The 12,333-nt window shown below is 37.6% G+C and overlaps 2 protein-coding genes and 1 pseudogene across 3 annotated transcripts; 2 read left to right on the top strand and 1 right to left on the bottom strand.

Annotated features, from left to right (window-relative positions):
* Positions 1-1,683: 1,683 nt before the first annotated feature.
* LOC127901286 (trihelix transcription factor ASIL2) lies at positions 1,684-3,736 on the top strand. Its single transcript, XM_052438283.1, has one exon. The coding sequence runs from the start codon at positions 2,428-2,430 to the stop codon at positions 3,487-3,489; it is 1,062 nt and encodes a 353-aa protein (XP_052294243.1). The 5' UTR covers positions 1,684-2,427; the 3' UTR covers positions 3,490-3,736.
* A 2,073-nt stretch (positions 3,737-5,809) lies between these two features.
* On the top strand, positions 5,810-8,975 carry LOC127901104 (protoheme IX farnesyltransferase, mitochondrial-like). Of its 2 annotated transcripts, XM_052437267.1 has the most exons (8): positions 5,810-6,209; positions 6,290-6,419; positions 6,497-6,634; positions 6,746-6,879; positions 7,348-7,473; positions 7,681-7,784; positions 8,126-8,538; positions 8,695-8,975. In XM_052437267.1, the coding sequence occupies exons 1-7, from the start codon at positions 5,983-5,985 to the stop codon at positions 8,509-8,511; spliced, it is 1,245 nt and encodes a 414-aa protein (XP_052293227.1). In that variant the 5' UTR covers positions 5,810-5,982; the 3' UTR covers positions 8,512-8,538; positions 8,695-8,975. The 2 variants fall into 2 exon arrangements, with proteins under 2 accessions (XP_052293227.1, XP_052293226.1); XM_052437266.1 differs by having other exon boundaries at positions 8,126-8,975.
* A 112-nt stretch (positions 8,976-9,087) lies between these two features.
* On the bottom strand, positions 9,088-11,935 carry LOC127900873 (uncharacterized; annotated as a pseudogene).
* Between the last annotated feature and the right edge of the window lie 398 nt (positions 11,936-12,333).

Below are 12,333 nucleotides of genomic sequence, written 5' to 3' on the forward strand. Positions count from 1 at the left end.
TTCCTTTCCTTTTGTTTCTTTTTTTATTTTTTCAGAAGAAGATTTTGACTTATATTCAACCGATTTTTCAGAAGAATTTAATGGGTTTATAAATAAATTTAATGGGTTTAAGTAAAATCACTATTATTAGAAAAATTGGGTTTAGTAAGGGTATATTAGATATTTAAGTGAGTTTACTGAGTAAAATTAAAAATTAAAAATTACAAAATTTGATGGTAGATTTATTTAGTAAATAAGTTTATTGAGTAATTTGGTGGGTTCAAATAGCCCTACCCATTTTATAATTGATTAGTGTATGTATTGTATTAATAATTGATTAATGAAGCATGTCAAATCCAATATATAGACATTGATAAAAGAGATAGACATGGTTAAAAAAAAAGTATATATATATATATATATATATATATATATATATATATATATTTATAACATACAAATAATTATTACCACATGGGAGCTGGTTCTTTAAAACTAGGGGTAGAAGCTGGAAACTTTAGTTGTAGTCAAATAACAATTAGATATAAGCCCAAAAAAGTAAATGTGAAAAAAAAAACTCTTAACATCGGTTCGATGTCCTTTTAACGAATAAAAATTATTCATTATTGACTTATTAAATGATAAAATAAAATATTACTTAGCTTGGCTCGACTTGCTATGAATGTGCATTTTCCTCACAGTCACTCAACTTCAAGTTATATGACCTGTTTGGGGCAACTGCTCCCCAGGCTAATTTTAGGGGAATATTCCCCTAGAATTGGCCTGGGGGGCAGCTGCGCGGTGGCAGCGCATCTGCCCCAAACAGATTTATAATATAAGTAAATTACGGTGTCTAATGGTTAGTGTTTCTCATCCCATCCAAAATAAATCATAAAAAAAGAATAAAATATTAGTTGAAAAATTAAAGGAAAAAAAAGTCGATATTAAGTTAGCATTATCAAAGATTGGAACAACAATAAGATTTAGAGACGAGTTGAAAAAAAAATATTTTTTGAATTGAATATTAAACTAAAGAAGATGGTTATGTTTCTTACTACGTATGACAAAAGATAAGTTGTAATGAAATTACAACAACATTTGTAGGACTTTTACAGGTACTTAGGTAGGATACAAAAAAATTAAAGATATTGGGAATATACTAATTAATTCAGGGATATTTTTCAACTTCAATTATAATTTAGATGTAACATTTATATATTAATTTTATTTTCAAAATTCACACTGATGCTGCAATCCCTGTCCGTTTTCATTATGGTTCGCCGCTACTTAAGACGAGATTTTAAAAAAAATTATAATTTACTATAGTTTATAGTTCATTCTTATTTACTATTAGCCTAAATTAAGATTATGGTTTTTTTTATGACTATAATAAAATTACTCTTATTAAAATTATAAGGATTCTAGCGTATATGAAAAGAGAAATTTGAAAAATAAATAGAGTTAATTAGAAAGTGAAATTAATGAAATAAATAGAGAGGCCAAATACTTTCACAATTCATAGAGGCCCAATTTCGGTCTTTCTTTCGCACGGGCCTTTAAGCATTTCCGTTGAAGCTATTGGCGGACCACCACAAGTGTCAGTTGTAAAGTATAAGGGTAACGCAATTCCCAACTCGAATAAAATTGGCCTTAAAACTCCTCAATCCTCCCCAACAATTATCATTTGGTTGCCTCTACCTCACCTCTCAGTCCTCACTCACCGCCGCTCCATTGAACCAACACAACTAAGCTAAGTTCAAAGCACAAAGCACACTAATAATTCTACTATTACTACTCTATTAAGAAGAAAAAAAGTTACACCACCGCAGTAAAAAATACCAAAACTCACGGCACCAATAATCCATCCACACGCACACACACAAAACCCAATCACCACCTAATTCTAAACCTAACCCCACCCACCCACAGCGCTGCGATGGGTGGGTTACTGCATCCACCAACGCTACTATTCTCATCTCATTCATCTAATTGACCATTTATACACACACACATAAACGTATATTTTATATTTATTCGATAATAATGAGAAACCACAACTGGTCGCCAAACAACAACAAAGTCAGAAAGTGTGGACCGCCTTGGCCTTGGGTGCGCAAGCGCAACCCCGCACCCCACCCCACCACATCACCCCCGGCGCACGTTAGCCCCCCACCCCTCTCACACCTAAGCGGTGGCCTCAATCCTCACTAACTAGATCTCAAAATCAGCCGCACCCCCCCCCACCCTCCCCCCCCCCCTTCCAATCAATAATATGTCACCAAAACCAAACCCCACTTTCTCCACCACCACCCACGCCCACACCTACACCTACACTCACACGCTGTCGTTTCATTATTATCATTCTCTTCTTCTCCTTCTTCTCCTCTCTCTTCCTCTCCTTTTGTCGTGCGCGCCTTAACCGTTCTCCTCTCCCCCGCACAAAACGCCATGTCGTCTCCTCCCACGCCCCAAGATCCGATCCCTCAAGAAACCCCCCCACCACCGCCTGCGCCTCTACCTGCTCCGCCTGTACATACGCCCTCAGTCAACCCTCGCCGCCTCCCGCCTCCTTGCTGGTCCCACGACGAGACCGTCGCCCTTATCGACGCTTACCGCGACAAGTGGTACGCCCTCCGTCGCGGGAACCTCAAGGCCACTCACTGGCAAGAAGTCGCCGACGCGGTGGGCCGACGCTGTCCCGCCGCCTCACCCGCGAAGACGGCCGTCCAGTGCCGTCACAAGATGGAGAAGCTCCGCAAAAGGTACCGTACCGAGATCCAGCGCGCTAAATCGATGCCTCTCTCCAGATTCTCGTCGTCGTGGGTTCACTTCAAGAGGATGGACGCCATGGAGAAAGGTCCGTCTGTGAAAGCCGATTACAACTCGGATAGCGGTGATGACGACGACAACGATGACGAAGACGATGAAGATTTGAATCAAGATTTGTACCAAGATCGCTCGAATTTCAAAAACGGCGTCGTCAATACGAGGAGCGTTCATAATTTATATCGCAATGGTATTAATTCTGGCCCTAGTAGTGGTGGTGGTAGTGGGTTTAGAATTAGAATCCCCACCGGAGTTAGTATAGCTCAACCTGGGCCTAAGATTTATGCTAAGATTGGAACAAACCCTAACCCTAATCCTAACCCTAACTTCAATCACAAACCTAATTTCGGTTCGGCGTCGGGTTCCGGGTCTGGGCCAGCAGTGAATTATGGGACAAGGGTATTGAGAGGATGTGATGATACGGGTACGGGGATGGGGAAGAGAGAAAGGGAGCCTGTGGTGGCTGAGATGGTGGCAGCGATTAGGATGTTGGGGGACGGGTTTGTGAAAATGGAACAGATGAAGATGGAGATGGCAAGAGAGATTGAGACTATGCGAATGGAAATGGAGATGAAGCGTACTGAGATGATTTTGGACTCTCAGCAGAGGATTGTGGAGGCCTTTGCTAAGGCTGTTTCGGAGAAGAGTAAGAAGCCAAAAAGAATGCCAGACTCTGAATCTTAGGACGTGATAATAATCCAATTTGGCTTATAATGTGTAAGATTTCTAGTTTGCTTTTTATTTGTTGAAGTAGATTTATGAACACATGATCTTGTAGTTGGATTCTTAGGTTTAGATTATTCTTATTGTAGTTTTTCCTAGTGTTCATGTCAAACTTGATTAGCTGTTTCCTTTTATCCTTATTTAGTTATTTATGTACCTTTTTCAATTTAATGTAATTCTACACGTAGAGCTGTGTATTGAGCTTCAAGCGATAGGGTTCTATTGGTAACTTGCTGGTGCTTTTGTGTATGCTTGTGTGTGGAAATTGGAATAGTTAAGATGCATGTGGATTATGGGCTATGGCAATTTAATTTGTTGTTCGCTGTTCAATGACCAATTATGCACTCAATGGTCAATGGAAAAAGAACTTGAGATGGATGTAAATTAACTTTCTTGGTATATGATTCCTTTATAGAAGGAATGTTGTAAATAAATTCTAAGCTCACCTTTTTCTTAGCTCTTAGCAAGGTATCTGCTACACACAAGATTTATGCCTGGAATAGGTCTGAATGCCATTTGTATGGGTACACAACAATTTTCTTGTTATGTAGAGGCTAGAGAAATTTCTTGGTGTAAATTCAATTGGAATTTCTTTCTGCTAAATTTAAATAGTGTTGCCTGGAATTTTTCTGCTCGATTTAAATTCTGTCACATGATTCAAGCAACATGATTCAAGTGTGTAAAAGCTGTGTTGCTTTTTGCTTGAAATGGGTACACTATTTTGTAAACATGCTACATCTCAAAGATCTACCCTTCATGTCTGAGCTTTATCCATTTGCTTTTTTCTGGTCCAGGGATTTGCTTTGGGATCTCTGATTTCTTTCTTGAGTTGTCTCTGAATATCTTTAAAGCAAATCATCAATTTTAGCTATAAACCATGATAATCTCCTTGAGATGTTCACTTGATGGCATATGGTGATCGTTCTTGATTGCTTTGAGTCCCTGAAATCTGTTCAACTATTGTCATTAATTGTGATTTTTTTATTTTCTTATTATTATTATTTTTTTCCCTCCACAAGACAGTTTTAAACTGCAGAATATGAGTTTCAGGATCTCTTGCTCTCTCCAGAATATAGCCTGGTTTGCAATTTACCGTGTCAGATGCCATATGTACCATCTGGCTACTTCAGGCCAAGACGCCTGTTAGTGAACTAGTTTTAAGACTGATCCAAAATCTATTCTCCGCAGATTAATAATAATCAAAGGTGACTAAGAATTAACCAGTGCATAATCTTTCTATTCTTCAATAGAACAATTGCAGTTTTGATCTGAATTGTGCATAAAACTGTAGTGGTGAGGAGCTTGAAGGCATTTTCAATAATTGTGATATCAACTATCACGTGAAATCTCTGTTGTATTACGTTTTGCATAGAGACAACATTCTGTTTGATTTCTAATAAAGTGATAAAATGTTCTTTGATCTCCAATTGATGGTGCAAGCCTCCATTCTTTTCAAAATAACAACAACAACAACAACAATAATAATAAAAGAGTGCAAGTCTTCACAAATTTTTTTTTTAATATTGATTACACATCATATTACTGTATTATATAAATATTTACAATTGCTATTAAAGTAGACATTATACTGATATTTACAATCAAATATATAATTGAGATTTATATTATTACATTAATTTTATAAAGTATATGTTTAGATATATGATCCTCACAAGCGAGAGATATCTTTGTTCCATTTGCATTTTATAAGGGAGAAAGATTGACAAATTAATTCTACACAATTTTTTACTTAATTGAGAGAGATTGAACTTCTGAAGACTCGAAACACTACTCTCGTAGTCTTGCTTAACTTTGAGAGTAGTGATTCACCACCGAGCGAAAGCCCAAGTGGCCCAGTCTTCACAATTTACTAGAAAACAACAAAGCTGGAATAGGAAACGATTTGTTTGGAACACTAGTAATTCCAAAGATCTAATTTTTAACAAACCTAATGAGCCATTTATGGGGACAAATGGGAAGGGATACACCACCACCTATAAGGTCAAAAACATTTTTATACAAATTGATGCGTTAATAATTTAATTAGTTAAATTAAAAAATTAATTTTATTATTTACATTTCCATTCAATCAATTATATTATCTCATATTTATAAGTATTTATGGCTATATTATTCATACGCATGCTCAGTCAAACATATTGAAACGGAAGTCCGTTTAAGAAACCAGCCTGTTGTATATCTAAACATTGAAGATTAGCAAAAAGCCAAGGGGTCTTCACGATATTAGCCCAACATAACAGGCACGCACGGCGCACATCACTCGACCCCTCGAAGTCAGAAAACCCCATTGCAGATCGGATTGCTCCCTTAAAAACAAAAAATAAAAATAAAAATAAATAAATAAATAAATGATCTGGAAAATTCATTAGCAATACTCGGTTTCATGAAACCAAGCAAATTCAACTAATCCAGGGTTCACCAGAATACCAAAACATGTGGAGAAACGTCGTCGTCCGACGACTTATATCTTATTCTCAGTCCAATCGGAGTCAACATTCATCGACAGAATTAGGGTTTCTCGTAAACAGAAAATGCCACGGTGTACGATCTTCTTCTTCAGCTTCAGCTTCGGATTCGGCCACCGGTGCAGCTGCTGATCCGTTCTCGTTGATTCGCCATTACGGTCGCTGCTATTGGGAACTCTCCAAAGCTCGCCTCAGGTTCATGTTCATCACTAATCTTAATAATTTTTTTTTTTTCAAAAGCATAATTAGACTATTTTGTATTATTGTGTATGCAGCATGTTAGTTGTTGCTACATCAGGAACTGGATTTGCATTGGGGAGTGGAAGTACCATTGATTTAGCTGGACTTTGTTGGACCTGTACTGGCACTATGATGGTTGCTGCCTCTGCTAATTCTCTTAATCAGGTTCGAGGAAGCATCTTTTGTTATGTTATAAAACATGTGGTGCGTTGTTGGTATTTCACTGATTTTTCCCCCCCTAGTTGTTTGAGATAAGCAATGATGCCAAAATGAAGCGAACAATGCGAAGACCTCTGCCTTCTGGCAGAATTTCGGTACGCCATGCTGTCACCTGGGCATCTTCTGTTGGTGTTGCTGGCACTGCTTTATTGGCATGGAAGGTGACCCAATAAATTTTTTTTCAATTGCTGCCTCTCCTTTTCTTTACCATTTGTGTGATTTTCTCTGAGCGGAGAGACTAATAGTGGAGTTTGATGACAAGGTTTTTGCAGGCTAATATGTTGACAGCTGGGCTTGCAGCCTCTAACCTTATTCTTTATGCATTTGTGTACACGCCATTGAAGCAGATTCACCCGGTCAATACGTGGGTGGGGGCTATTGTTGGAGCTATTCCACCTCTTCTTGGGTAATTTCTTCTTTATTTTTTAGGCTTCTTTTTTTTTGTCTTTTTTTTTGCCCCCACGTTTGATTTGGGGTTGACAGTTATGCTTTGATTGTATTAGAGAAAAGTGCTTTTGCACTTTGTATAGCAAGTGCTACCATCTGAATTGATATTTAATGCACGTTTCGAGTTCAATATGTGATGGGACTTCTTCATCCTAATTTGGTACGCTGAGCTTAATGGATGGGATGAAGAATTAGTATCACTTTAGCAATTAAGTTATTAAGAAATGCAGTATTGGCAGAAAGTGGTTAGTTAATGTATTCCTTACACAATTTTGATGAAACCATGGAGATCAGACTGATTGATATAGAATCAGATTGATATTTCTAGAATCATAATTCAACCTGACTTCATACTTTGACGTTAAGTCAAAACATATTAATCATGCATGATGCAGGCTCATGCTTATCTGTTTGTTCTGATTCTCAGGTGGACTGCAGCTGTTGGCCATGTTTCTCTAAATGGAATGATTCTCCCTGCAGCTCTCTATTTTTGGCAAATACCCCATTTTATGGCTCTTGCGTACTTGTGCCGCAACGATTATGCTGCCGGAGGGTATGTATATTTGTCGTAGTAGATGGATTGATTCATGTTTGAAATATTTAGTGAATCCTCACTTGATCATCAGGCAGTACCCATAATAATTTTCTTTGGTATCAGTTCAATGGTTTTGCAGCGATAGTTTTTAAGCTAGTGAAGTCTATTAACAGTGTACTCTGCTCTTAGTGCATATCTCATTTTTATTATGCATTGCCTCTCCAGATATAGGATGATCTCACTTGCTGATGCTTCCGGTCAGAGAACTGCTTTGGTGGCCCTCAGGAACTGCCTGTATCTGGTCCCTTTGGGATACTTGGCCTATGATTGTGAGTTGCATTCTACCAAAGAATGTCTTTCTTTCTTTCATTCATTCATTCATTTTTGGGTAAACATTTATGTGCAGGATTTCATTAGATATCAATTACTATAGAACAAGGATGCTTAATTCACATTAGCTGCAATAAATTTTTGTCTTAACATGTGAACTGCTAAGACCTTTCTTCTATAAACTATATGGAATGAATTGTTTTTCTAGAAATCTGTTTCCTCTTGATTTCTATATCAAGCAGGTTTAATGAAATTGCATGTATATGTTTGATCTTATCTTAGTTTCTTGCAAGGATTGATCCCATTTCACCTTTGAAAACTTAATGTGCTTTGCCCACAGGGGGGGTGACTTCTGGTTGGTTTTGTCTTGAATCATCACTGATCACTCTAGCAATAAGTGCTGCGGCGTTTTCGTTCTATCGAGACCGAACTACTCAAAAAGCCAGAAAGATGTTTCATGCTAGCCTCCTGTATCTTCCAGTCTTTATGTCCGGGCTCCTATTTCACCGTCTCACTGATAACCAGCAATCCCTACCAGAAGAAGATTCAGAGAAGATTGTCGAGCTTTCTTCATCTTCAGAGACTGTCCCCGTTGAGAGTGAAGATATGAATAGGAAAAAGAAGTTGAGTTATTATTCCTCACTTGGCAGACAAGTGCGCGCACCTGTAGCATATGCTTCTGTTGCCCCATTTCCCTTTCTTCCTGCCCCTTCCTATGCTGAATGATTGAGGCTTTGATTTTTATTGGTTGAGGTAGTAAATGTGGGAAGGCAACTTATGCAAGTTTTCTGGGTTTTCTTGAAAACTTGTTCCTTTTCCTTTTATCATAAAAATTTCCTCAATTTTCTTTTCTGGGGGATTTTTCTTGTTGATAATACGCTGTGTGGGTTGGACTCTTTGTATCTGCAGCAACCATGCAGAAGGGAGAACTTTTGATGATCTGCATCATTAGATAATTTGGATCTTAAAACAAATTCCGCTGCAGTCAGTCGCAAGCGTTAAAGCATCCTGGGGATGAGTGAACAATTATTCTGTAAGTCCCATTTATTATTTCAATAATGTATGATCATTTGTCATTCTGTTTCTCTATAAAATTCGACGGATGCCGGCTAGAGAAATGTGTTCTTTGGTTGGGTTGTTCTCTGTCTGTAAAATTCGACGTGCAAAATGCCCCTTCTTGGTTTTTCGTTTTTGAAGGAGTCGCTTTATTGATTCTTTCTTGTATTTCATTAGCTTTACAAAATGGAGGCGGCCCCGGCCCAGGCCAAGCCCACCTTTGGTGACGGGCAAAGAAACGAGATGTTATTAGAACTTGAAACTTTAACACAAAATGAAAAGATATATGCGTGGTGCTAAAGTACCAAACGAGGAACAAAAACAACCTTGAATTTCGAATTTGATTACTCAAACCAGGAAAGTGCAGGACGAGAACCGCGTTCACTCTACTCAAGACAAAGAGGGCGGTTTTGTAATTGTATATACGTCTATATACGTGTATTGAGTGAGTTTAAAGAGTTGCTTGACTTGTACTGATTCTACGAAATCTCAAGGGAATGGGCTTTTCCAAGACAGACACATTGACATTGCTCCAGACCTCCTGTTTGGTCGGAAGCCGTGCAATTCTCTCAGCAATCGCCATATCTTCGGGGAAGAACAATACCAAAGACAGTGTATACTTTTTTCCACTCATTGTGATTAGCCAAGCTGATGAAGAACTCCGGGCCGGAACCAACCCACGCTACCGACCCTCTCCTTATGGTTGAACAGACCTCTAATGGAATTTCTTTGAACGTGATACTGTGTGTTTCAAGCGATCCTTGAATTAAAGCAAATGGAGGGCCGTATCCTCCGGGAGCCTGTCAAGTGAACCAGCATTTTTGTGACGACGATAATGATGAGGATATTCGAATAGTGCGTTTCGTAAATGTCAAAAAGGCCTTACATTTTCAATGTGATTCCCTTCTGTATCCAATGGGTCCCTCGGCTCTCTGCACGATGAAACTGACATCCCACACAATGTCGAGAGGCCAACAGCTCCAGCATATAAGCAACAGATAAGGGGGCACTATCAGGCAAAAGCTGCAAAACCAAAGATCATAAAGGAAGCCGACCGATACGCAAGAGAGACCCATTCCATTAAGAGAATCATGGTGAGTAGCTGAACTCGAGTATAAGGATAAGAAATAAGGTACCACTAACAGTAATTAAATGCCAAATATGATACTGTGACATCACAATGTGAACAACAAGAATACTTCAAGCCCATGCAAGTACAGAACGAAGGTCAGGGAGAGGAAAAGAATTCATGATGATGAGGATTATGAAACTTTGATTTGTACACCGCGGATCTATTATGGTCAAATGTTTAATAGCAATCATAAAGGCTTGGACGCATGACAAAAGAAGGACCAACAAAGATGGGACTTTTCAGGTTACAGTTAGCAAGTGGGAAATGCGAAAGACGTATATGCAATAGAAGTATTACTTAGCTGCAACTTAAAGATAGTGATGATGCGAATTATCTCTCAAGAAAACTTACTTTCACATGAAGAGTCCCGTATTCAGTCTCTAACCTGACAATGCCCTACAAGGAAAAGTTAATGATAAATATTAGCAAACTGATCTAAGATTAAACCATTAAGCATGTGTTATCAAGATTCGCACAACATAACAAACAGGTCTTTTTACACTATCACACAATATACCAATGTCAAATATATCCACTTTTATGAACCTCTAAATACATGAAATGCAAATTTGGAAAGCTCTAAATCAACCTTTTCATACAATAATTTTACTAGCAAAAAGAAGAAAGGAGAGAGACTTTCTCTTCAAAATTTACCAGATATTACCTCTCCTTTCCCAAAGATTAGACCCGATGTCCACATAACTTGATCACGTGCGTCTCGTGGATTAGGCTCCAGTGCATCTTTCTGCTTCTTCAGCCAATCTTTATTAAGCTACTTGACAAAATAAGCCGTCGGTGGGAAATTTAATTCAAAAGACATGATTAAAAAAAGAAAATGCCCAAAAACCAATAGCATGTGCGGCAGGGAGCCGAACAAATACGAATACAATTTCATTCGTAGCAGCTGATCTCCAAAATCCTGGGCTTATGCTTGGAGTTGGAGGGAGGCCTTACTACAAGAAATGCAATTGAATAAAGAATGTGTAAGTGAAGTGGGCATGTTTTTAATTTAATCCATTACGTATGTATGGTCTTTAATCTTTATATTATACATACATAAATATAGTAATTGTTTATTTTATTTGTGAACTGTGGTACAAATTATATGATGTAAGGGGAGAATTCACATGGGACAGCACATGGCTTGGGGATTCAAATACGTAACTTGCCACCGTACACGCGATTAATCCCACACCCATTTCCTAAATACAACTAATTTTCTTGTCAATTTGTTTTTTTTTTCTTCCTTCTCATGCCCTTGATCCTAATTACTTTTTCTATTACTATTATTATTTTGTCGAGTTTAAACTATCTTATAACCACTATATATGCTACAACAATCAGACCATTTTCATTAGATTTACAAACTTACGAGTTAATTTGAATTGAAATGTCTAATGCAAACTCTCAAAAGTGTTACAAAATTTGTGATCATTAGATTATAATATTGCGTTGTATATACATATTGTTTATAAAATAGTCCGAACTAGGGTATCATAGTTGTATGAATCAATTTAAATGATAATGGATTTGGGGTACTATGGTCCATTTGATGAAATAACTATTGTTATGGACCATCACGTTAGAAGCTTGGAAGTTATTGGTGCGCTTGTTGATTGGTAATCAAAATAAGAAATGTAAATTAGAATAAGTTGTTTACTTAAAATGTAAGAATTGAAATAAAAATGAATTTATATTGTTATTGATGTATTTACTTTATCTTAAAATTAAAATGAATACTGTTGTTGTTATTATTAACATTTAACTAACAACAAAGATTGAAGAGAAGGGTGCTGTTGGATTTGCAGACAGATTATGCAAATCTATTTGGATCTTTCAATCTGGCGGCTACTTAAACATGCCCTGAACCCGAGCCATGCACGAACCATAAACGCATAATTTTGAGCATACATGTATTTGGAGCATGTACTTCATGCTGTGGACCAGCATAGCAAATCCCATGTTCTATCACGAAATTGTAATTTGTGAGGACTCATTCATCACACATGCAAGATCTCAAAAATGTGGAACCCACAAATTAAATTAAAAAATTTCACATGTAATCACATGATGGGTACGACATGCCATTGCCATCGCCATTACCACAAATAAATCACCGTAAACTTCAATTTCATCCGTCTCTTTTCAGATAAAGATACTAATCCACTATGATACCCACCAGTATCCACTATGATACCCACCTTTCGTTCCCTCTCACACAGATCAAACTTTGAAATTAAATAATCATAACCCAACTCAAAAGCCCAAAACTTGCACCTCAAAAAGAACTCAAAAGATTCAATACCCCACTAATTGGGACATGCTAGTCATAATTCAAATTCTCGAGGGCTCTTTTAATT

This window comes from Citrus sinensis, chromosome 3, assembly GCF_022201045.2.
Source record: "Citrus sinensis cultivar Valencia sweet orange chromosome 3, DVS_A1.0, whole genome shotgun sequence".
Taxonomy (NCBI): Eukaryota; Viridiplantae; Streptophyta; class Magnoliopsida; order Sapindales; family Rutaceae; genus Citrus; species Citrus sinensis.

What these genes read in the sequence shown, in the direction of transcription:
- LOC127901104 (XM_052437266.1), top strand. Translation starts at nt 5,983, where the DNA reads ATGTGGAGAAACGTCGTCGTCCGACGACTTATATCTTATTCTCAGTCC. An exon ending in CTCTCCAAAGCTCGCCTCAG is followed by an intron (nt 6,210 to 6,289) that starts GTTCATGTTCAT and finishes TTGTGTATGCAG; the next exon opens with CATGTTAGTTGTTGCTACAT. An exon ending in GCTATTCCACCTCTTCTTGG is followed by an intron (nt 6,880 to 7,347) that starts GTAATTTCTTCT and finishes TCTGATTCTCAG; the next exon opens with GTGGACTGCAGCTGTTGGCC.
- LOC127901286 (XM_052438283.1), top strand. Translation starts at nt 2,428, where the DNA reads ATGTCGTCTCCTCCCACGCCCCAAGATCCGATCCCTCAAGAAACCCCC.